This window comes from Drosophila guanche, unplaced genomic scaffold (assembly GCF_900245975.1).
Source record: "Drosophila guanche unplaced genomic scaffold, DGUA_6, whole genome shotgun sequence".
NCBI lineage: Eukaryota > Metazoa > Arthropoda > Insecta > Diptera > Drosophilidae > Drosophila > Drosophila guanche.
The window spans coordinates 12010982-12035626 of record NW_022995744.1 but is presented as its reverse complement, the minus strand read 5'-3'; the positions used below and the strand labels follow the sequence as shown (position 1 = coordinate 12035626).

General features: G+C 46.0%; 2 protein-coding genes across 6 annotated transcripts; one reads left to right on the top strand and one right to left on the bottom strand.

Annotated features, from left to right (window-relative positions):
* Positions 1 to 572: 572 nt before the first annotated feature.
* Positions 573 to 4488, top strand: LOC117579904. The gene is made up of 3 exons (XM_034266040.1): positions 573 to 671; positions 3107 to 3277; positions 3751 to 4488. Exons 2-3 carry the CDS (start codon positions 3200 to 3202, stop codon positions 4258 to 4260), a joined length of 588 nt encoding a protein of 195 aa, XP_034121931.1. The 5' UTR covers positions 573 to 671; positions 3107 to 3199; the 3' UTR covers positions 4261 to 4488.
* A 652-nt stretch (positions 4489 to 5140) lies between these two features.
* Positions 5141 to 23033, bottom strand: LOC117579834 (sarcoplasmic reticulum histidine-rich calcium-binding protein). 5 transcript variants are annotated; one of them, XM_034265928.1, is made up of 7 exons: positions 22495 to 23033; positions 17123 to 17254; positions 16632 to 16782; positions 15534 to 16519; positions 14744 to 14949; positions 7776 to 8117; positions 5141 to 7723 (listed from the first exon to the last, which is right to left on the bottom strand). In XM_034265928.1, exons 1-7 carry the CDS (start codon positions 22682 to 22684, stop codon positions 5411 to 5413), a joined length of 4320 nt encoding a protein of 1439 aa, XP_034121819.1. In that variant the 5' UTR covers positions 22685 to 23033; the 3' UTR covers positions 5141 to 5410. The 5 variants fall into 5 exon arrangements, with proteins under 5 accessions (XP_034121819.1, XP_034121820.1, XP_034121821.1 ...); XM_034265931.1 differs by lacking the exons at positions 5141 to 7723; positions 7776 to 8117 and adding an exon at positions 13504 to 13809; XM_034265932.1 differs by lacking the exons at positions 5141 to 7723; positions 7776 to 8117 and adding an exon at positions 13504 to 13779.
* Positions 23034 to 24645: the final 1612 nt, after the last annotated feature.

Sequence of the window (24645 nt, the reverse complement as noted above, 5' to 3'; positions counted from 1 at the left end):
GCGGCCACTTCATTAATCACACTCTACACTTAGCAGAAGTTTGGGGCAGGCCTTGGACTTGGGCCCTAGCGCTGGCATGGGTTTTGAGGGTGGGGTCAAGTTGGGATGGTTTTGAGCTGCCTGAGGCCTCCCAATTATTTAACAATAAATAAAAGCTATCTTCCTGTTGAGCTAGATTAGCTATCACCATTAGAGACAGTGACAGTCGGTGAAATTAACTCCACATGAGCAGAGCTGCGCGCCATCTAGAGGAGCATTTCGGTAACAGTCAATTCAGCCAGCAGCAAACCTGAAACTTGGTTTTTATGGAAAGGTGTCATTCCAGAAAGTTTTCAGTGGCAAGTGGTACCACTGCCGCCTACTAGATGGCGTTTGGGAGCCTAAAAGAATGCAACCAGCAAAAACTCATCAGTGAAACGCAAAATTGAGCATTGCTTTGCTAAATTGTTCTCTCGCTTTGAGTTTGACTGTCAAAACAATTAACTAGAGACTCAATTAGGTTACAGGATCACTAGAGTCGTCTCTTGGCTTCTTTTAGGTGTACATTAATGGCTGCCTTTGTGGCACATTTAAAACTTTGCCGCTTCCCACAAAAAAGATCACTTTGAAGTCGCGCGTTAGTCAGGCAACAGGTGTATCGGACGGAACGAACCCGCGCTGCGATAAGATCGGTAATTTGAGGTGTTACTCCCCCATAACAATAGGGAATCACCAGCCAAAATACACGTTTCGTTTTTATGCATATTTGCTATACAAGTGAATTAAAAATGTGGGCCAATATTAGCTGAAATAAAAGAAAAAGTTGTACACCTTCCCGCAGCAAAAGTGTTGAGCGGACTGGAGTCGGTGCTTGTGTGTGTGTGTGTGTGATAAGATTAGACATGCGGGTAACACTGTGACGCTTTGTGATAACAGTCAGAGGGGCTGTTAGTAGGGGGACGCACACAAAAAGTACACTAAACCAAACTGTTAGTCATTTAATCCGGTAGCAGTGTAACTATGCACATGCAACAGGTAGATAATGCCACAGTCCGCCTCTCTGTCGGTGTATGTGAACCCAAAAGTTATCTGGAAGCATGTAAACTTAGACCAGATAAGGCAAAGATATGAATAGAAATCACATCAGTGCTCAAACACGATCGTATAGTAAGAGTGACTAGAATGAAAGCTCTAATAGCCGTGCAACAAATGACAATAATTACCAACCATTGAGCGCAAATAAATTATTTTTTATACAACAAAAATAGGAGATATGCTCATATGAGCAGCTTCCGGCTTTGGCAGCATTTAAAAAAAATACTTGGAACTGTTGTCCAGTCCGGGAAATTATATATAAATTGAGCCTACGGCCTGCTTTTGGTATTTGTTGTTCCTATTGCTGATTGTAGTATGATACGATGTGTGTGTGTGCCTGCACTTGGTCGATCAATCAGCCCCCAATGAGTGCCTGCCTGCCGACACCGAAACCAATGCGATGCGATGCGATCGTCAGCGTGAAGTAAAAGCATAAAAAAAACAAATATTTAACTTGGGGTAATCATCCACAAACAACACACACAAAAAGCTGAACAATAGCCATAGAGTCATTCCAATAATATATAGCCAGAAATCGAAAATATATTGGCAACAAGTACAGGTACACCTGGATAAAGAGTAAGCGCAAAGCGAAAGGGAAAGGGGAATCAGTGAGTGGCCATGAAACATTCCCTTAATCGTTCAAATCCACAACTGGCTCTAAAATTGCTAGAATAACTCAAAATATTCGGTAGTCATTGCGCAGCGGGGGGATCTCTGTAACCGTTACACAACTGCAAAGAGAACGCCATGGGCTTAGGCCTGTAATTAGCTGCTCCATGTATCTGGTCTGGTCTGGTCTGGTCTGGTCTGGTCATTGTCACTTGCTCTCAGCCTGGGTCTGGGTCATTGGCCATTAGGTTTTGTTCGTAGGGAACTTTGAGTGTGCCGACTAAGGAATACCCTTTTGGAAGTAATAAATGGAAGTGGATAAACATTTCTGACTCCGTCTTTACCTATTCCTAACTACTTTTCGAGTAATGGGCATCGATAAAGCGCCATTGCTGACCGCCAGCTGACGTCACAGCGAATGCAATAAATTCATTTCGTTTCGTTTCAGTTTTGATTTTGATTTTAATTTAGTTTTTTCTCTTGTTGGTCATTAACTTTGCAGACATGCAACTGTTGCCGCTGGACGTACAAGCACGAGTTCGTATTACTGCTTGATATATCCGGTGTGGCACCAGTGCTGCTGCTGTTGCTGCTGCCACAGTGGTCAACATGTGTGTGCTGCGTGAGGAAATATTAATAACTAAATGCCATGCATTTCTAATAAATAGCCAAAAGCCGCACAACACACCAGCCACTCCATGGCTAGCCGATGTGTGAATACTCTATGTTGAAAGCCATATTTGGGGCTGAAATTTCTTTTATTGCTCAATTTATAACGCCTAAGCTTGAGGATTGATAATGCTGCGGAGAATCGCGCCAATTGGCGTGGCAAATGCTTGAGTCAGTGGACTACCTGTTGCTCCAGGGACTAGGCAGAGGCGTCTGCAGAAAGGGCAGAGGCATAGGGCAGTTGTAGGTGCCCCTTTTCTGCCGCCTCTGACTGGCTAATGTTTCTTGTGTAGTTACTGTGTGACACCCCGCAACGTGAGAGCAAAACAACAACTAACGGAGCGCACCTTTTGTGTTTTGTGGAGCAAGAGAGGAAGTGACTTGGTGAGCGAGAGAGAGGGTGGGTCACAGAAAGAGCGAACGAACGAGCAGCCAAAGCTCTGCCGGCGACACCTATGGCTGCTCACTCGCGTTCGGTAGCCGGCAACAGCAACAACAGCAGCACAGAAACCCACAGAGAGAATAGCTTGTACTTCGTAATTAGTCGTCAGATAAATATGCATAAAAACGTAACAAAGTAAAAACTATGCAAGAGGCAGACACAGCGATTACTGTAAAGATACAGAAACATATCCATGGGTAATGCAACTGTGCAGCCCGCTACGTGTGTCAGCTATCGGATCAAAGTGGATCGAACATGTTTCTTGGTGCTTAATGATGTGTTGTACATCTTCTTCTGGTGACATTTCAGTTGGCATTTTGTGTGCTGTGAATGCTCTTAGCGATTGATCTGCAGCTAAAACTGATTCCTGCCTGAATTATCTATTTGATTCCACAATTTCTGATGGCCTCCAATAGCAGCAGCAGTCCCACAGATCTGGACAGTCAGGTCAATGTGGAGGATTTGCCCATAACCTTCAAGGTATGTATTTATGGCTCTGATGTTCGCTTGGGATTTACGTTTTTGCGGCCAAAGTGAATATTTAAATGCTGTGAAATGAATGGCGCAAGCACCCGCCGCACCAAAACCTACACTCGGCGAAAAAAAACACTCACTCGGAGAACAAAGTACCCAAACAAAGAGACAAAAGAAAGAGTTTTTGTGTGTTTTTTCCAGGTGTAACCAAAATATAACCAGACACGCATGCGTCACGGTCTGCTGCGCCTTGGTTCGGGGGCGGCGACGCATCATCTAACATTTTGGCTTGGCTGTAGCTCTGACATCCGGCCTGTGGCCTGCCGGGCTTCGGATGCAAATGAAGCGACATTTTGCCCGCAGGCAGTCCAAAGCCCGACGACCGACGACTGACTAACGGCAAACGCAGGCGCAGCGGAAGCAAATGCCACCCGATGAATAATCTCCACCACTCTCCCCCCTTCCTCTCTTATGCGCAGGTCAAATACATTGGCTCGGAGGTGGCACGCGGCCTGTGGGGCATTAAGTACACACGCCGGCCGGTCGATCATATGGTGGGTGTGGCCAAGAACCTGCCGCCCAACAAAGTGCTGCCCAATTGCGACCTGACGGTGTCCGTGACGGGCGTTCAGCTGGAGATCATTTCGCCCAAGGCGAGCATCAACAACTGGAGCCATCCGATCGACACGATCTCGTATGGGGTGCAGGATCTGGTCTACACACGAGTCTTTGCCATGATCGTGGTCAAGGATGACTCCAGCCCGCATCCGTACGATGTGCACGCCTTCGTCTGCGACAGCCGGGCCATGGCCCGCCGGCTGACCTTTGCCTTGGCAGCAGCCTTCCAGGACTACTCGCGACGTGTCAAGGAGGCGGCAGGAGATGATCAGATCGATACCATAACGCCCGCACGCCAAAAGTTTGCCATCGATCTGCGCACGCCCGAGGAGATACAGGCTGGGGAAATGGAACAGGAAACGGAGGCGTAGTCGGAGGAGGAGGAGAGTCTGTGGGGCTCCATTGTGATGTCATAGTTACTTATTGTCCAGTGTTCACTGTAATTGTAAATTGTACGACTGCACGTACGAGTAGTTCTCCTCGCTCACATGGTACGAGTAGTTTCCTCATACAGCTAATTACCCAAAGCTTACATAAGTGTTAAATCCAAAACTGTAAACGATTTTCTACAATAAATAATAGTAAATATTTGTAAAGTATTTTGAATATTACGATGCAGAATTACTTGCTAAATTTTAAATAATTATAATATAAACGGAATCAAGATTGACTTGCTTTATCTTCCTGATTAAGAAAATGTAAATATACTTTTGGGGCTACATTTGAGACCCTCTTTCTATCTATCCTTCTCTGCGTTCTTCTCTCTTGAAGGGTCACGGAAATGTTTAGCGGAAGTTTGATTTGAATTTGTACATAAATGCGCACACATTCAATTCTTATTTATTTACTTCATTTCATATATTTTCCTGCATATATTTAATTTCCTGACTATTCACAGCAGCCATTGGAATAATTATTTAATAATTTTCATTGCTTCAAAATGAAGAAAAACATTTGTTAATTAAATCATTGAACCCTCGAATAAGATCTTTAAAAAAGATAGGAAAATGTAGAGAACTAAATATCGTTTAGAATTGATGTAAATCTGTCTTAAATTCGATTTCCCCCGAAAGTGCCTCTGCTCCTCTTTCAGCTCTTTCTTTAGGTTGCTTTTTAGCAAGCTTTTTAGTTGAATGCGATTTGACAAGACACACGAACACTCGAAACATTGCTATCTATTTCTATACCCATAATAATCATAATCTTTAAATATTTTATAATTTTTATTTGTCGCTTTTTTGTTTGTTTTTTTTGTAATTTGTTTTTCATTGAACTCGTTGGAACAACAACAATTCTAAGCTTAAATTTCAACTCTCGTGCCGCGAAATGACTATAAAACTAGGAAATCAAGGAATATTAAATTGACTTAAGACTTGCCTTAAAGCGCAAATGAGAGGGGGGGGGGGGGGGGGCGGGGGGAACTAGGACGTGAACGGGCGTGGCTGCTCCTCCAGTTCGTTCGCTGTTTTGTGGGCGGGGGGTTTTTGTTTGTGTTTATAATTTTTTGGCTAGAAGAAATGCCTAACTGGCATCGGCGCGGAACAGGAAACGACGCTTGCGAGCATCCATTTTGCCATGGGACAGGGACGGGAACAGGGACAGGGACTGGGACTTGGGCTCTCGCACCTCCAGCTGGGGCAGGGATTCCTTTTCCGTTTCTGTGTCCAACTTGCTGACAGTCACGGGCAGCGTTTGCACCTTGGACATGCTGGGCTCGGCATTGGAAATGCGCTTGTAAATGGGCAGAATTAGCTCCTGTTCTGGTTGAGATTCCTGTTCAGGTTCAGATTCAGGTTCAGACTCTGCCTCACGCTGAGCTTCGGGCTTTGTGCTCTGAATCAGTGTCATTGGTGCAGCAGCGCCGGGAGTCATGACCAGCTCCATGGGAGCCATCTGTTCATTTTTAGGCGTCTGATCCAAGCGCTCTTTCACGAGCTCCACAATATCATCGATGCTGATTGAGGGCATATAGGGGGCAGTGGCTATGCTCTCCTGGGCAGCCACATCATCGTTTTGGATGGGCGACGCTTCGGGTTGGACTTCAGGTTCTGTTTCCTGCTGAATTGCAGAAGTTTCCTCGACTGCAGGTGCGACTTCCTTGACTTCCTCTGGTGCGACTTCCTCCTTGACTTCCTCTGGCGCCTCTGGCTTGGCATTGATCTCCATTTGTGGCTGCATCTGCTGCTCCAATGGGATAACCTGCACGGGTATCTGATAGTCCATGGGCAGATGGTTGAACTGCATTATGTTTATAATGGGAGAGTCCGTCATTAGTTTTTCGGGTGACTTTTGCAGCTCTGATTCCTCCAGCATTTGCTCCTCAATCGAGGCATTCTTATCAACGATTTCGGGCTCTGGCAGCTTGGCCTCCTCTACGGAAACATCTGGGGATGGCTCCAACTTCTCGTTTAGGGTCTCTGCCATATCCATGGCTGCTGTGGCCAGCTCAGTCTCGGGTTTCTCTTCATTTTTCTTCAGTGTATTGAGGAAATCTGTAATCAGCTGCTCCGCCTCGGCGGCCATAGCTGGATCGACGGGCTTGAAGCCCCCGAGTGACTCCTGTGTGTCTTTATTTTCCTGCAGAATCTCCTCCACCAGGGGACTGTGCTCTTGCATCTCTGGTGTGGCTGCGATGCTCTCTGGTGCATCCGATGGCTTGGCAGCTTCCAGAGCTTCAATGCTGCCGAGAATCTCCTCGTCGGACTCGATAATGGCGGGCTCGTTGCGGTTTCCCTCTACGATTTCCTCAACTTTGGCTGGCACTTCCTTTTCTTCTTCGGCTGTTGGCATTTCTTTTTCCGCTTCGACGGCTGGGACTTCCTTTTCCGCTTCGACATGTGGCTCTTCCTTGATTTCCTCCTCTGCAGTCTGCGGCTTCTCCTCCTCGGCAGCCTGTGGTTTGTCCTCCTCGGCAGCCTGTGTCTTCTCCTCTTCCGCTTCCTGTGGCTTTGCTGCCTCCAAACTTTCGACAATAACAGCGGGAATCTCTTCAATAGCCTCAATGGGCTTCATCTCCTCGAGTCTTGTGTCAATCTCAATCCTTGTGGGTGCTTCTGCCTCTGTTGTGGCATCTTCTGGCTGTGCTGTGGCCACAGCCGGCTCTGAGGCCTGCACCTCCGGCTCTGAGGCCTGCTTTTCTGGCTCCTTGACTTCTTCCACCACGTTGATTGGTGCCGCATCCTCGAACATCGTTTGCAGCTGCACTGTTGGCTGTGGCTCGCTAAGCTCTACAACGGCCTCCGTGACTGCAGCTTGCACCTCCTCCACGAAGGGTTTTGGGGTGGTTGTGGGTTTGTTGAAGATCGCTGGACGCTTGCGAATGCCGGCAAAGAGTTCGTTGCGGCTGGGCGCAGGCGCAGAGGCAGGTGCAGGTGCAGGTGCAGCCACAGCAGGCTGGTGCTTGTGTGGCCTCATGGTGAAACGCTGTGGCTTGATGATGGGCTTTGACTCGGCCGCGGGCTCGTCTACAGCGTCAGTTTCGACTGCCACGGGTGCTGCCTCCGTGACGGGCGCCTTTCGGTGTGGCTGTGGCTTGCGGCGATTGGGTTTGGGCTTGGGCTTGGACTGCACCTTGACGGGCTTGGCGGGCTGGGCAACTGGCACAGGCTCGGGCTCGGGCGCAGCCTGCACAGGTTTATCCTTCTCCTCCTGCTGCTGCTCCTCCTCCTCCTCTGGCTCAGCGATTGTAGCTGCCTGCTGCTGCTGCTGCTGCTCCGGCTGCTTCTCCTCCTCCTGCACAGCTGCGCCACCAAAGTTTCCATTCAATTCGTAGTACCGCGCGCTGTCCTCGCACTCAATGGTCATGTCCTCGCGACGCATGCACGTGAAGGACTCCTGCAAATAAATGTTATAAATCTCAAAAACAAAGAGAGAGGGAGTGTCCTACTTGACTGAAAATGGTATCCTCGGGACAAATGAAGCTCCAGCGGAAGGTGTTCTCCCTGCCATCGGCATAGGTCACCGGCAGACACACGTGAAAGATCTGGCATTCATTCTCCACATCCGCATAGTAGCCATAAGTCTTGTTCGCACACGAAAAGTTGTCGGTGATGTCTGCCCTTATGGATGTGGCATTGCTGGGCAGGGTCAAGGTGCCCAAAGGTGCGGCTGGGGCTGCTGCCGGCGCGGCCTCCGGTTCCGACTCCATTTCCTGCACTTCCTGGACTTCAGCTGTCGGCGGTTCGGGCTTATCCTCGCGTGCCATTATCGTCGCTGTGTTTTTTCTCTTCTGTAGAAGTAAAAGAGAGGAAGAGAGAGACATTCAGCTAACGGTTTACGTGCTTAGCTTCAGCAAGCAGCAATCCATCCCAATGAGCGATCCAGCACGTGACGCGGGGGGCTCTCAGCTCGAAATTTCACTTGTGTTCTAGTTTTTGGTCTACGCAGCGCTCCGTAAGTGAAAATTGTAGCCCTAAACCCCAAACAACTGTGCACTGGCGCACCTGCCCTCCCCATTTATGGCGCGCACTGTAGTTACTTTCGAATGGAATCGCTCAAATATTATCACATCATATTTTAAGCCATAATCGTATTGATTTGTGTTTTGTATTTATATTAATTATTTTGGGCGCTGCATTTTAATGAGTTTCAAAACTTTCCCTGTCTTTGTAATGTTTTTCTTTGCCATTTTACTAGAAACTTCCAGCGATTACTCATCGCCCGAAACTTCTCTGTGGCATTCCACACGCCGTGTAGAATTTTTGCCGGCTTAAGGCAAGTGCAGCTGCAGGCTATAGATACGTGTCCCGAGCTTAGGCCAAGTCTTTGGCTAAACGCGCGGCATACCAAATAAGCGAAAGACACAGGCAAGAGGCAAACGGCAACGCCAAACCGTTCGAACCCTCAATGGGAGATGCGTATGCAAAACAGCAGAACCAGCACCAGACGCACTGTGGCGGAGTCGAGGAGTCAGTCGTCCCGTGTCCCATTAAAGTTTTTTATTTGTAGTTTTGGCATTTCATTAACTGTTTCGCCTACCCATATCCGATCACAACGAACGAAACGGAAGTGAGTGTGTGGTCAAGCTGTCTGGCGGTCTGCAGCTCTGGGCAGTGTGCAAGTCTGGCTCAGGGTGGGAGAGGGAACACTCACCTGGTAGGCGGTCAGCGGTCCTGCGCTGCAAGCGGCCGTTAGGCAGAGTAACACACACAACGTCTTCCACATGTTATTAGACATGATTCAGGTTCAGTTTTTGCTTCACACTCTCTCTCTTTATCACACTGATTATTGCACTTTTTATTCTCTAGATTTGATGGGTTTATTTGTAGGGGTTTGTGTGTGTTTCGGGTTCGTGTTTAATCCAAAAATTGATATCCAAGCGTTAGGTATTTTTCTTTTCTGGCCAAAAGCTTGCACTCGCACTGCCTGCTTGCTGTTGTCTTTTAGCTGGAGCTGAAGCTGGAGCTCTTTGCACACCTGTGAGGCACCGTTGGGTGGAAAATACTAACTGCGACCGTCCAGGGCATGCGACACCCAATTTATATATTCTTCACTTTGATTTATTAAGAATGCAAAAAGGCACAGCAGAGAAAAGCACCAAACAGGCACGCACACAGCTAAAGACAAGAGGTTTCAGGTACAGGTGCGTGTGCGTGTGCGTGTTCGTGTGTCTGTCGCCCACAAATACATACAAATGACAATGGCAAATGCTTATTGTCGTCGTCGCTGTTGCCTCTTCTGCGCAGACGTGACTGTGCCAGCGGCTTGGGCTGTTCGTGGGTGTGTGTGTCGCTCTGTGTGCGTGTGGAACGTATTCGCTGTGGAACCTAAGACATGCGAGGAGAATGAAGGTGGAAAGAGGACTGATCATGACCATGGCCATGACAGCGCGAAAGGTTTGAGCAGCTGAAGCTAGGGAAGAACGAAGCAGGGATACGTAGCTCCCTTTTTGATATTTCCTTTGGTGTTTGCCCTGCCCTAAATCTAGCCGAAACTCTACTAAGATGAAAGAGAATGCAAATTGTATTTGAACATTTCCATCTTTCTGCTAACTTTCTAAATAAAAATCGTCTCAAGATTCTCTTCTTAAGAAGCTCCTGTGAATGTCTTCCCTTAAGATCCTACCCCCTTAAGAAAAAACATCTCAAAGCTGCAGCTTTAAGTACAATGTCTGCCTCATTATTATGCCAGCAGCTCTCACATTCACTTACAAGATGAACAACATCAGATAGACCAAAAAAATGGTATCTGTACGCTTGTGCCTGACTTTGATGAGTGCCGCCGCCGCCGCCGTTGCCGTTTTGTCTTCTGACTAACTAGCGCCAGTGCATTTAATACATAATTAATCAAGCAATACGCTAATAATTATTATTTTTAAAACTTGATAGCTATTTCCGATGGCAATGGCCTCTGCAGCTTTCGCTTTTGTACGGGGCTGTACGTGATTTTGATAGAACAAGCAAAAGGTAAAGGTAAACTTCGAGTAGGGCTCCAATGACAGCACTAAACATGAAATTAGAAATTCATAATTGTCGCGTAACACACACACACACACACACACACACACATCTACGTGTGGCTCCGACTGTGCCTCTGGGCTGTGGTTTTGGTGAGGGCGAAATGGTAGCAAAACCCATTCTAAATTGCTAATGCGCCTTAATAGGCTTCGCTTGTTTTGGAAGCACACACTGGCTTTGATTTTTATTTTGTTGTATATTTTGTTAGGGTTTTGGTTGTGTGAAAGTCACTGCATGATGATATTTCGTTTGTTGCATAATCCTGCTCCGCCATCCGCGAGTTGGGATGGCTCTGGCCCTCGCCTCGCGCCCCAGGGCCAAGCCAATGAACCCTAACGAATTTTTGTGACCATCTCTGGGATGGGTTCTGTATGCCACTTGGTACACATAAAACTGCAATCTCACGTCGTCGTCTGGGGGCAATCTTTCGAGTTTAATCTGCTCTCGAACAGAGCCAAGTTGTCACCCATTTTGGCCATGGCTTGAGGCACAACCAAATGAAGTTCTCTAATGCCGAATAGAAGACAAATAATCCGGGAGTTTTTAGGGAATATTCTCGATGTTCAAGTCATAGTTTTCATGGGAATTTATGGGTTATAGCAGCAACTCCATTGATATATTGAATTGGGGTCTCTGGTTGTCTCTCTCTTTAGTCAAGCCCTTAAGACATAAACATTAAGAAATGCCTTCAGGTACAGCGAACATACATTTTTAATGTATTTTTGCGCACTTGGCAACAAAGTATTTGCTAAATGCATTTGCTGCATGAAATGTTTGCCGGGGACAGAGGACAGGCCGCCCAGACCCAGACTCGAATCGTGCAAAGATAATCGCGTTGACAACAGGGCGACGCTGAAATTCTACAGCAGAATCATGACTGGAATTATGAGCAAATTATATTATTAATAGACAGGCAGACGGACGGGGGCACAGGAGTCAGCCCGGGCCTGAGTATTGTTTAAAAATCGATGAAAAAGAAATGCAAGTCGGACAGGCGAAAATGTTTCTTGACTTTGACTCTTTCTTTCTTTGGTTCGTTTTTTTTTTTTTGTGGTGCAGGCGAAAAGTACAAAATACAGAAACAAAACACAGGTAAACTTTCTAAAATGCAAATTGCAGTGCAATGGAAAATCATGAACACTTTTCAATTTCAAAATCACAAAAATTGTTAAACTAAATGCCACTGGCAGACACGTGGGCGTTGGAATTGGCCCCACCCACTCGCGGGCCACTCTCCTACTTTTTGTTTCTTCTGCAGCTGCTACGGATCAGAGTCCGATTCCGAGTCTGTTGCACACGCGTATACGTGATGCATGCGCAGCGCACAGGCAGCACTTTCTAGTGGCAGTTAAATTAATTAAGTTTTCGTTAAGCACAATTGTGCGTATGTGTGCCCATCAAATGCCCAAAATGACAGTTCAATTGACAGCGGCACGTCGTCGCCTGTCACTTAGTGGAGCAACAGCAAAGCGGAGCACCGAACGCGCTTAGAAATTTTCGCAAAAATCACTCCAAAATGACCCAAACACACGGCCCGCCCACTCGTGCCACGCCGCGTGACGCTGACACTTCCTTTTGCCAAAAATTAATGCTGTTTTTTTGCAAACCCTGCACGTTGTTAACCGTTATTCAGCCCACCCCAAGGGGGCAGCCCAACACACAATTTTCGCAACAAGAATTACAATTGATTATTGAGGGTTCGGTTCTGCTTCTCTTTTTTTTTGCCAACATATCGAGAACAGATTGTATCTGCATGATGTATGGCTGGGGGCCACACCTCCCTACGCCCACATTAAACATTTAACCAAAGTCCGAGTTGAAGTTTAGAAAGTGCTGAAAACTAAACTATACAAAGTATTCTCTCTCTCTCTCCGTGTCTCTGTGATGATCAATTATGTGGCACACGTTTGTAGACACCTACAGTGTCGCCCCTCCGCCTTTGGCAGTTCCAGTTCGAATCGTTGGTTAGGTCTCCCACGCATCGGGCCAAGTCTGATTGAATTTTTATGGGCAATTTCATTGATTTTAATTTTGCTAATGATAAGAATTTCTTTGCACGAATCTTCATCATCATAGCCAAAGCGGGGTTCAGCTCTTGATAACGTGCATGTTGCGGCATGTCAATTCGCTCTGCTCCATGTTGCATGTTAATTGGTGGAGATTTTCTTTCAATTAAGTAGCTTGCGCCTCCCACCATTAAAACAAGGTCAATATCAAACGTGTCAGAATGCGAGTGAAGGTGAAAAGTGGACAGCATTTAATGGGAAAAATCCCGGCTTGGCTTTCTTTTTGTTTGCCCAAAATCTTAGTTGACAATTTCTTTGAATCTTCTGTTAATTTTCTGTACGCTGCAAAGTATTTACAATTTATTAGCCATAAATTTGCGGGCCACTTGTCAGACGTTTGTCAAACACAAATTTAATTGCTTATTATAAACGTCAAACCTTTTTGCCAAAATAACGCTTGGCATGCCACACGCGTTCTGCGCTTGCACAGCGACACCCATCCAAAAAATAAAGGAAAGAACAGAGAGACGCGTCTATTTTGGGCGCACGTCGCCCCCTATTTGGTATAACAGAGCAGGTGCCAGGCGCGGGGGAGAGGTCCACAGAATTGGGCCACAGAATTAGAATCGAATGCACGAAGGCGTCTGGTGGAACAGGTGAAATTTCTGTTGGAATTTCAGCGCAAGCATTGACCGCATTCTGATTGTAGCGAACCCAACAAATAAGGCAGGAAATGATTGATTGGATTGCTCGATGGGATTTCCTTTCAGATTAAATTACTGCAATTATCCAATGTTGTTTTTGTCTTTAATATGCATCATATAACATATAAATATAATAAATAATTTTTGCATAAATAACTTAGGTCTAAGCGTTTCTTCCTTCAATCGAATTTCAGCTAGCGAAAACGCTAAAATAAATTTAAAATTTAGTTTACATTTAAGGGCATTGCACTAAGGGGTTTCCGTCTAGGGTTAAAAACTAAAATTGGTTTACTGGCATTTTTGTTGCTTGTGCTAAGTACAATTAATTTTGAGCTAGGACCTTAACTGGGGGGGATTATTTAATAATCAGCATCATAATACGATATAAAATCAAATAAATACACGCAATAAATTAATTAGCAGGCAGCTGTGGGCGGCTGCTGCTGGGCTGGGCTCCATTGGAGTGCAGGCAGCTGGGGCTCTCATTGGTGGGGTGCTGGTTGTGGGCATCGGATCTACTGCCATTGATGCTGGTTGCGATAGGCCAGATAATGGGAGTCCTGTGGCTGCTGCTGCTGCGGCTGTGGCTGATGTTGATGCTGCCCACGGATCTGATAGCTATCCGTGGATGAGTCAACATCCTCAACGGATGGATCAGTTTGCAGGGAGCGCTTCCAGTAGCTGCCCGGCTCGCTCCAGTCGTCGCCATGGTCCTCATAGTGGTGCTGATGGTGGGCATGTTCAACGTATACAACCTAGTTAGAAAATATGCAAAACACGTGTGGCGTGAAGTGAGAAACACCAGAGGAAGTACCAAAGAAGCCCAAGAGTATGTGTGTGTGTGTGTGGGAGTTTGTCTGTATGTGTATCTGTAGCTGGTTGTGTTGTTGTGTCTCTTTGTATGTCAGTGTCGGAGGTTCATTATATGTTTGTGTTTGTGTTTGTGTGTGTGTTATATAGGGCAGGGATTTCGCAGGAATATTCCAAGTCAAATGGAAACTTGGAATGGGTCACGCCCATACTTACACGGGAACGTTTTTCTTTTGTTTATTTTCTTTTTGAGGAAACTCTTTAGAGAAATTATTTTTGTTTGATTTTTGTTGGGTCTTAAACTGTTAGTAAACTCTTTTTGTATATTTCGTTGCTTTTTTTGGGGGGAGGTAGTAGGAGGCTGTCCAACAATTTTTACCACCATATCTGAAACCAAAGAGGTCTGAATTTGTTAGCAAATAATACTGGAATATGGGCACAGTTTGGTTTGTGTGCTTTCGATTTGGAGCTCGATTGTTGTTGGTGGTGATTGTTGTAGAAATTCTGGAGCTGGAAACCAAAGCTGAGTGGTGGGTGGGTGATCCACAAAAAAGTAGTTAGAGCATAGTTAGAGAACGCATTTTACAAATCCTTTATATACATCTTTTGTGTTTGTGTGTGGTTGGGTAGACAGATAGACAGACAGAGCGCAGGGGCGTAGAAAAAAAACAGGGAATAAGTGAGTTAAGAGGGACCTCCTTTTGCCACAAAATAAACGCAGACTTAAGTACTGAAAGAGTGCAGAATATATCCATTTAGAACAAGGAATAAAGTATATTTAGGGTCTCATAACCGTCGTGTGTCCGTTTGCAAGCGGGGTGGATTAAATTTAGTCGCCCACACAGCTGCTCCCCTTAGAGCCTTGCCCCACACACTCACCTTGGACGGCGGACTGCCGCGTTTCACGTCGATCCAGAAGCGGGCAATGTTGATCAGTAGGCCAATCAGTGCGATGGCAAAGAACTTGACCTGCAGATGGGCGCCCAGGATCTTCAGCAGCAATTCAATTTTGGCCTTAAGGAAGGTGCCGACCAGCATAACTTTAGCCAGGGCCTTCTTCTTCTTCTTCTTCTTGCCACGGGTCACTAAAGGAAATCGAAAGTGAATGGCAACTTGTTAGCTATTATTTGTTGCACTGGGCAGTAGAATGGGCAACCAACTTACTTGGCTACAAAACGGAACGGAAAAAACAACAATAAATATCGATATATTTGTCGCTTGGGAGGGTGGTGTTTGTTAGTATGAACTGCAGTGCGCGTTAGGTGCGTTAACATTAACAATAAACGGTAACGGCAAGCAAAAGCAGGCAATAAATTGAAAATAAACACAAAAACAGAATCAAAAATCTTAAATGTAAAACTGACGGTAGCTGAAAGCTGTGGCACGAGCACTGCTTTACCAAGACACTGCCTTGCCAACTCAACTGCTTTGCATGCTGACCAGCTTAACTGCTTGGCGCTGCATAAAGCAGTTCGCTTGCAGCAGTCAGCTCGCAACAGTGAACACAAGTTTAAATTTAAATTTGAATTTTTGCTCCTCCACCTTAACTTTTCTTTTGATCCACCACCACAGGATATAACATAACTAAGATATAGAAAGGCACTTAAGTTGTGCTAGGAAATTGGTGCGCAAAAGTCATTTAAAACCACACGCAGCAAACAACACACACCTCCGTTACTTCTACCATATCTAATTGGATTCCTGTGCTTGCGCTTGCCGCCGCCGCCGAGCAGCTCGTCATTGGCTTCAGTCAGGTCATCCAGGAGTCCCAGTCCCAGGCTCAGATCGCTCTGCTCGTGTTCCACCGCCGCTCCACCGCTCGAGTGCTGTCCCTTCCGCTTGCGTCGTCCCTTGACGCGCTTCTTGTGCTTCCGCTTGTTGGGCCTGGAGACGGCACCGCCACTGGCATCATCGTGTTCCACACTGCCACCGCCGCCGCCATGTCCGTGGCCGTGGCCGTGACTAACGCTATGCGACCCATGACCGTGGCCAGAGTCCTCTTCGTGGTGTTCGGGCGCCTGCTGCACCACCACCAATGTGGCTGGCTGTGTATGTCCCTGGTCCTGTCCGTGTCCATGTTGACCCTTTTGGCCCTTCTTTCTGCGCTTCTTGTTCTTCTTTTTGTCCTTTTTGCGCTTGCCACCGCCGCCGGGTCTCTTCACAGCTCCAGCGGCCGTCTCCTCGCCATCCACCAGCTCTATGAACTCTGCACCCGTGGAGGCGCTGTCCTCGCTGAAGACCGTATTCTTGACATCGTCGCCCTGCAGCTCTGCTTGCGGCTGTGCACTGAAAACACTCGCAACGGGTGTATTTTCACTTTCTGGCTCCGCTTCGTCGTCTTCGGCCTCCTCTTCTCCACCTTCGGGCTCACGCTCTGCAGTGTTGTTGTCTGAGGCATTATCATCATCATCATTATCATCATCATCGGCATCTTCTTCGTCGTCAGCGTCGCCGTCGTCGTCTTTTTCAGTGTCTTCGGCATCTTCAGCGTCTTCTTCCTCCTGGTCTGCTTCCTCAGCGGTGTCGCTGCTGTCTGCTGTCGTCTCTGCATCCGCCTCATCGTCTTCATCATCGTCTTCCCCACTCTGATCGTTTTCACTCTCATCTGGCGTTGCTTTCGATGTCTGCAAATACTCGTATTCGCGGCCAAGGAAGCTGTTTGGGCAGAGAGGGAGTGGAACAAAGACAGGAAGAAATGAAAATCTGGCTGCTTGTTCAATTCAACTTGTTTTTCACTGGGGCTGGGGCCGGTGCTTGGGCCACTTACCCATCCATGGATTCGGCTAGATATTTCTTCATATAATTCGTGCCGATTTCAATTTTCTTTAGTATCGTCGATGGCTTCTCTTTCAGGGGCAGCTCCGAGAAGCTGTAGCCGCGTCTCTCGATCGTTGCATTCATCTGGCGATCGGCCTCGACTGTTGGCCAAAAAAAAGAGGGGAAATGCTTTTATTTTTAATTGCTTTTTCGTGTAAATGTTTGACTGGGAATCGCGTGGAAAACTGCCCCTTGAGGATGTCGAATTATCGGACTGAATGATCGCTAAATGTTCGCCTGCGAGTGTGTCCTGCGGGGATCACCCACATGTGGCTTTCCCCCTAATCTCAGTTGGCTGGAGCACCCACATATGTGTGGGAAAAAGTCTTTTGTTGTGGGAAATTTAAGTTGAATTTTAACTCAATTGACGCTCAAACTGTTGGCCTTCCAAATGTTAACTTTGGGGTAAATATTTGTCTGGGAAAAGATCTCTAAACTTACCCTTTAACTTCTGCCATTGGGCATGCAATTCGCCATCCCAAGAATCCAATATCCTGGCCGACTGCTGGCGTGCACAGGTCCATGGCTCGGAGCGTAGGGGGCACAAGGCCAAGTCCAAGTACGGCGAAACCTCTGCAAAAAAAGTTGACAAAAACAGTAAAGATCAGTGGGATGGGGGATATGGGACAAAAACTGCTCTGAGGTGGAGTAAATATTGTCACAATTGACACTTGACTGACTTTCGTATGTGGCCAAAGCCAGAGCCGACGCAGCGTTGGGATTTGTGGTCCAATTTGGCTTACTGGCCGGCTAACATGGTTTCAGGTATCTGCACAGACCTGTGGCTTTTCCAACTGCAAATATTTGAGTGAAAGTATGGGGTGCAAGCAGGCTCAGCCACCAGGCCGGTGCCACAAACATCTCAACACCTTCTGTGGTGGCCTCCTGCTGTTGCTAACAAGTCAGTGGCACGCATCCCCCCGGACCTACCTGCGCTTGTTTGTGGCACGGGCCATGTTTCATTTAACGATTAACGACGTGCCGTGCCGTGATCTCTGCTTAGAGATCAATCAGACAATCAGACATGGAGTGAAAATGTCATGTCCCGGCGATTGTCAGTAATTAAAATGACTGCTGCCTGTGCGTCCGGCCTAAGTAGCTAATTTAATTCGCAGGCCAGACTCGCCATTTAATTGAGAATAATTTAGCGACTGCATCGGAGGTCTGCTCCACACATTCCCCTCCATGTAATTTCCATATTTCCATCAATTTTTTGTGTGCAAATTGAGCAATTATTGTGCTGCTGATTAAATTCATTAGGACCTAGCTGTGGGCTCTGTGGCATGCCTCGTATGTGTATTGTAATTGCCACATTGTAGTCGTGATGGGGGAAAATGTATTGCCAGTTCGTGTGGGCTTTTTGTTATGTTTTTTCTCAGTATTTGTCGTTGATTTTGTCACAATCCATTGAGCTTCATTTCACTTTCGATGGCAAGACATGGCGCCTTGCTTTGACCCAAGGCCTGCCTAATATTTATTTGGCAAAAATGCAATGCCAGGTGAAAGCCAGAGGATGCCACCAAAAAGCCTGTGAAAAATTGTCTCTTTTTGCGATTCGTGGTGACATTCAACACACAAAGAGAGAGATAACATCCTGTTAAATTCGACCCACGCTGCAGCAAAAAACAAAAAGAATGCCGCAAAAGGCAGAGGGGAGCTGGCTGGCACAGGGAAATTCGACAACGACTCTGGGGAAGTTCAAAGAAAGCTGCCAGCAGCAGCAGCAGCAGCAGCAGCATCGTGCTACTCCCTGGCGAGCGGAGGCATCTTCGATAGCCTGTCCAAAACTTTGGCTGGGGATGTCTTGTGGTTTTGCCACAACAAATGTGCCACATTATTTGGAAGTGCCTTAAAAGAACCCAACTACCCCTCCCCCATGCCATTTCCTTGCACTTTTTGTTAGTTAGGGCAAATGGGCGATGCCCGGGGGCGGTCGCTGTTGTCTTTTCACTTTTTATTTTGTTTTTCCTGATGTCTTTGGCAGGGCGTCGCATGCTAATGCCACGAAGCTACCAGGGACCTAGACCCAGAGCATGTCTGTTGCCCCGACTGATGGCCAATATTAAATGAACTTTCACTGCAATTGAAATTTATGCGTGGCCATAGGGTAGCGTAGCGTAGGGTAAGGCAGAGTACTCCTCGTGGTAGTTATAGGCATTGGCCGGCAATGCTTGGCCTGAGCTCGATGAGGGGTGACGCAGAAGCTTCGTTCAGCTTCAGCTCCAGCTGTAAACTGTTGCCGCTGCTGCTGCTGCTGCTGCTGCTGCATGTAGGCTAACTGTGTCCCGGCTTTTGCCTGCCGGCAGCCCATAACAGTAGCACATAAAATATTAGCATAATCATCATCAATGAACGGATTCTAGCCATACTTTAGATACATATTTTTGTTTTGTCTGATGAAGCTGTTGAAACGTGAATTGGAAAGTGAATCGTTGTTAAAGTTAACCTGAATATTTGGCATTACCATTGGGCATTCAATGGGCAATAGATCTGTCAAATTGTGAAGGCAATGCATCAACATTTGATGGATTTTCGATTTAGTTAGAGATTTAGAAAGGTTTTACAAAAATTAAGCCTCAAGTACAGAAAATATGCACATTAAAAAATGCGAAAAAAAACGTTCATCTTGTAGCAAGGGTAAGGAGAAGTGAAAGATAACTTTTGGGGGAGTTAAAAATACAGAAAATGACTAATAGCAGCGAGCCTTAGAGCCTTAAATTGTGCTTCGTTGTGGTCTAGAGAGAGTAGAAATTATGGAGAAAGAAATTTTCTGGATGATTAAATATTCGACATTTCAAATACAAACACATACAAATTTAATAGAATTAACTCTGATTTATACATGAATTTATTTAAAAGTCTTTTAGAAATGCGGAACATATTTAATTTAAATAGAAACCACTTGAAAATCAATTTTTTTATGAAATATATTTAATTTAACGATGAAATATATTTAAATCAAACATTAGGTATTTAAAAAAAAAAACAGATAATATTTGTATACCAGTTTAAAAATGTAAGTGAAAGCATTTTCTTTTTGCAATCTCCCATCTCTGATTAAATCTAAAATCTTTATTTTCTGCCTATAATCTGAAACCCTAAAATTCTAGCATAAAATCAACTTAACGGCCCTAAAAAATCAATTCCAAAATCGTATATTTCCTTCAAAGAAACTTCGAATCTATTCTTTCCCATTGAATATTCATTGAGTCTCTCAAAGCAAAACCCAGCTTGTGGCATTGTCTGCCATTTGATCTACAAGTGGGAATAATTGGGTGTCTATTACAAAAGAATTTTGATGGGCCATTAAAGAAATCTCAGACGGAACAATATAAAATGCTTAACTTAACCGTTAAAAGTGAGCAACAAAACAAACATGTGAGTGAAGAGCTCTGCGCTTGAAGCTCTTCGAAACGTTAATAAACTTTCACTGGTTTTTCGATCTGGCGCAGAATTTGAATTGAAGACCCGACCGTCAACCACAGACAACAGCAACAGCAACAGCAACAAGCAAGCAAAGCAAATAACAAGCAGCACACACACACACCGGCACATATGTGTGTGTGTGTATATGTATATTAATGTTGTAGCTCCACTTTGGGTACGCAAATCGATGGCTGGCTGGTGACTGCAACACTGAAACTGTAATCCACTCCTTAAGTGGCCTACGCAGAAAATCAGCTCGACGGCGGCAGATGCAGCGCAGCTATATGGAGTGGCTCTCCAGCTCCAGCTACTCCAGTTTGTCCATCTTTTAAGCCAAGTCAAACGGAAAAGGCTGCCAAACTAGGCAAGATGCGAGTGCCACTGCCAATGGCTATGGCAATGCCTGGCACTGCGGGCAATTAAAAAATGAAATTAGATTTCCATGAATTCCAGTGAAGCAGCAGCCAGCAGGCACTTTTCATTTTTTTGCGCTTCAACCAAAAATGTCACCAATGCCGCGCTCCGTTTTAGGCATGGGATTCCATGGGATTCCATTTCCAGTGGCATTGTTTTACCTTTTATTCAGAGCAGTGCGGACCAGACCAGATCCAACCAGACCCAGCCAGAGGCATATTTAAATAGTGTCCGACGACTCACTCTCACATACAAATATGACAAGACGGTTATAACCCAATTACCCGAGCATTTTTCAAGTTTTTGTTTTACGCTTTTGGTGTCGTCGCAATTTGTATTGTACAACTGCCCAAAATGGAGGCGCCTCGCGCTCTGCCTCTCTGCCCCAGCACCTGATTTTGCAGCCCATCCCTGACCCCTGTCGCTGCTGTATCCACGCTTTTGGGTTGCTTTTGTTGGGTGTGTGTTTGGTGTGTGTTTGGTGTGGTCACCGACTGAATCGGACACTATCACAACTAAGACATCAACTTGTTTAGTCTTGCCGGGAATGCCTGCCTGCTGTTTGTGTTGTTGTTGCTGTGGAGGAAACGCTGTCTGTCTTGGTTGTTATTGCTGTTATTGTTGCCACTGCCACAGTTGCTACTCTTGCAGGGCAAAAGAGTTGCATGAATAATTCATGCGATTGGCTATGCTGGAGCTTAGCTCATCGATGGAAGAATACTTGGAATGGGGTAAGGAATTGCGCTAGGAATTCTGTGGAGGAAACGAATCGAGTTATACTGTATGGGAATTTATTGCCAGTTTTTCTTGCAGTTAGAGCAACAGTTACATTACAATCTTTCTGGGCAATGAATTCTCCCTAGATCTACCACTTATTACCTTCCTCAGTAATCCACCTGTCAGCCGCATAACTTAACCCTTTGCTGCCTCTACTACCCCCCACCCGCAACTCTCTTTTTATTTACAATTTATGAAAATTTTACTTGATTAAAACCTCACACCCCAAACCCCACAAAAGCAGCCAAAAGGCAAGGGCGACTTTCATTTATTACATTAACAATTCTTTGGGCATAGTTTTCGTCTGCAAGTGTATTTGATATTCGCTTAATCGGCAGATGGAAAACCGTTAAATCATGTTTGGTTTTTTAGACTGCGTGTTTCTTAATGACTCGACACTGTGCACCCCACACATCACACACTTCACACTCCACCTGCTGCCGCACACACACCCACCGTTGAGGCCGTGGAAGGGCGCCTCTTGGCCGCCTTAGTTCTGGTTTAGTTAGTTATGACCCATATTAAGCAGAGTTTTGCCCTAAACGATAACGAGGCATAGCCCACTTCTGGCTGGTAAATGGCAGCAAAGGCAATAATGCCTTCTTGCACTTGCCTGCCACTTGCTAATTGTGCGCCATGCAGCACACAAAAAGTGGCAGAAAAAACAAACAGCAGCAGCGAGGGGAGCAGGTGAAGAAAAGTGTCATCCGCTCCATAACGTAACAGAGCCAAAAAGAGGCATAGAACACAGCGATGTCTCTGCTGCTGTTCTGCTGCATTGCCCATGAAAGTCAACTGGCTAACAAATCCCGTTGGAAGCTTAGACTTCCACTCCCAATTGATGGACTCTGGAGCTGTGCTTGTGCCGCAGTCAGGGGTCTCTGTATTCCCGGGACCACTCGAATGGCTCATAAATCTTGCTGGCCAGTCGACTTTCCTCTCCTGCTGCTGCTACTTTTGCATTATATAATTGCCAAACAAAACAACAATTTTGTTGGCTTTGCCCTCCACTCTCACACTTAACTTAATGAGCCGAAATTTCACTGCAATAAAAGTATTTCATTTGAAGGTTTTTTTTCATCGCTATTTTCTGTTTTGTTTGGAGTCCAAAGAAAAGCCACAAGCAAAAGAAATTTGGTGGGGACAGCCAGCCGGCTGCTGACTCATTTGATCCGATCTCTAAAGAGATTTCTTACCATTTAAGCGTCGGGCAACAGGTGCTGCTGCAGCTGCTGCTCTGATTGGCACTGACACGGAGGAGACGCGAGCCGAGGCCGGTGCCGGTGCCGGTGCCGGCAAGCTCCAGGCATGCGCTGTGGGCAGGAGCAGCAAACAGAGCAACAGACCCATGGCTGCTGCTTGGACAGAAGGCGGTCGCCAGTCCATTGTTGGATGGATGGATGGATGGATAGATTGTTGGGGTACGTCACACACTTGCACCGTTAGCAGATATCAAAAATTCCAAAAAGTCAACTCTCGCTCTGGCCCACAGAGGCAGCAGCGGAGGAGCAACACTGATTTATGTACACACTCTTTTCTGTTTCTTCGTTTTTTGTTTGTTTATCGACACGCACAAGAACAAACGGCGCTTTGTTCCATATTTGTTTGATATTTTAAGAAAACCAAAGAGCCGAAACGAACCGATCCCAAACCGAAAAAATAACGTATAATATTCTCTTGTGTTTCTCTCTCTTTGCAGTAGCTGTTGGGGATCTGCGATCTGCACACGACCAAGTTCAAGGTAAGATTAAGCCATGACGCGCATACGTAAGAAGTTTTATACCAAAACACGAGCGGGGCAGCACCATGGCCAGCAGTTGCCAGTTGTCAGTTGCTGCCAGCTGGGATCCGGCGGCGGCTTAAGAGAGCGCAATGTGAAAGCGCGCCGCTCTTTGGAAAGTTTCGAGGCAGCGTTTCGAACCTGGTCAAGAGAGTCGAGCCGATAGAGCCAAATGCTGTAGCTTGCTATTGACTTGTTCGTTCGATGTTCGCTGGTTGTTTGGATTTTAGCAAAATGTGTGGCATGCACTGAACAAACGAATCAATTAAGTTGTCCGCTATGCGTTTGACCCGACACTCCCTGCCCTCCAATCAATGAACTGTGACATGAACTTTTATTGGGTTTTGAATTAACATTTTAGCCAGCTGTTGTTCTAGGTATTGTGTCATGCCTTTAAACAGATATTTGTGATTTCTTAGCTGTTTTAACCTCTTTAAAGTCCCATCTAATGGATTAACATACGAGTATTCGTGTCTGCATTGAGCAGGCACACGAATTGAACTCTTCGTTTCATTATGCAGACAACTGGCATTGGCCCCCACTGGATGTCATTTGGAAAGTCGTTCGTGGCAGAGAGATGCTAATCCTGCCAAGGCAGATGCTAATCCCTGTTCAGGGTTCAATGGAGTTGCAATGGAAAACAGGGGAGATATTTCCTGCCCACTTTTACCTTTCCCTTTCAGCGATCAGTTTTCATCATACTTAGCACCTTTTTTTAGTCAAACATATTGCATAGTCCATTTGTTTATTGATTAAATTAACATTTGGGCAACAAAGTTGCATCATTCACAACACATTCTGTGGCTGCAGCAGCCAAACCTAATTTTCACCTATAATAAGCTATGAAAAAGGAAAGTTTTCTAGCTATTTACCCACCCAAAGGCAGTCCCTAATTGACAATTGACTTGTACATTTCGCAAGCTAATGCTAGATGTGTGTTAAGGCGTAGGCCTAGACAGGGCTACGCCTGATAACCCCACAAACATTGGCAGGCACACACCTGTCTCTCGTCTCTGGCAGCAAACAAAAAGAAAGTTTGCACAAAATATTGATTGTCAGATCGAAGTTGGAGACGAAGTAGGTGTGAGCACAATCCACAATATACAATCCCAAATCCAATTTGGTCAACGCACAGCGCACATTCGTCGAATTATTGATTAGCATTACGAAATGTTTGAGGGGGAATTAGCGTAGAATTCGTGATGAACATTCAATCCATATATCAATTTCACTTTTCATCAGCAACAGCGGGACACCAGTTGGATGGGACACTAACGATGGCAATTAAGTGGACATAGGGCTGCCAGAGATGTCGCCAGGGATGGCCTGTGACATCCCGTTGTACCGTTTGTCGCTCGTTGCCCATTCCCATGTCCATTGGCATGTCCATGCAGGGAGCTTCCATGTCCAATTATCATGTTAGAAAGAGAGTGAGAGCAGCCAAGAGCCGCTGACAGCAGGTCTACACAGATACTACAGCTGCTGCAATCCTGTAGGCCCAGTGTCGTCGTTGCTGCTGTCAGTTAGACGCAATTATCCACATTTTATATAGGAAAAACAAGGCAAA

Coding starts and splice junctions, on each gene's coding strand:
- LOC117579904 (XM_034266040.1), top strand. CDS start 3,200: ATGGCCTCCAATAGCAGCAGCAGTCCCACAGATCTGGACAGTCAGGTC. Junction 3,278..3,750: donor ATTTGCCCATAACCTTCAAG/GTATGTATTTAT, acceptor TCTTATGCGCAG/GTCAAATACATTGGCTCGGA.
- LOC117579834 (XM_034265928.1), bottom strand. CDS start 22,684: ATGGACTGGCGACCGCCTTCTGTCCAAGCAGCAGCCATGGGTCTGTTG. Junction 16,783..17,122: donor CCAATGGCAGAAGTTAAAGG/GTAAGTTTAGAG, acceptor TTTGGCCAACAG/TCGAGGCCGATCGCCAGATG. Junction 16,520..16,631: donor CTAGCCGAATCCATGGATGG/GTAAGTGGCCCA, acceptor CTGCCCAAACAG/CTTCCTTGGCCGCGAATACG.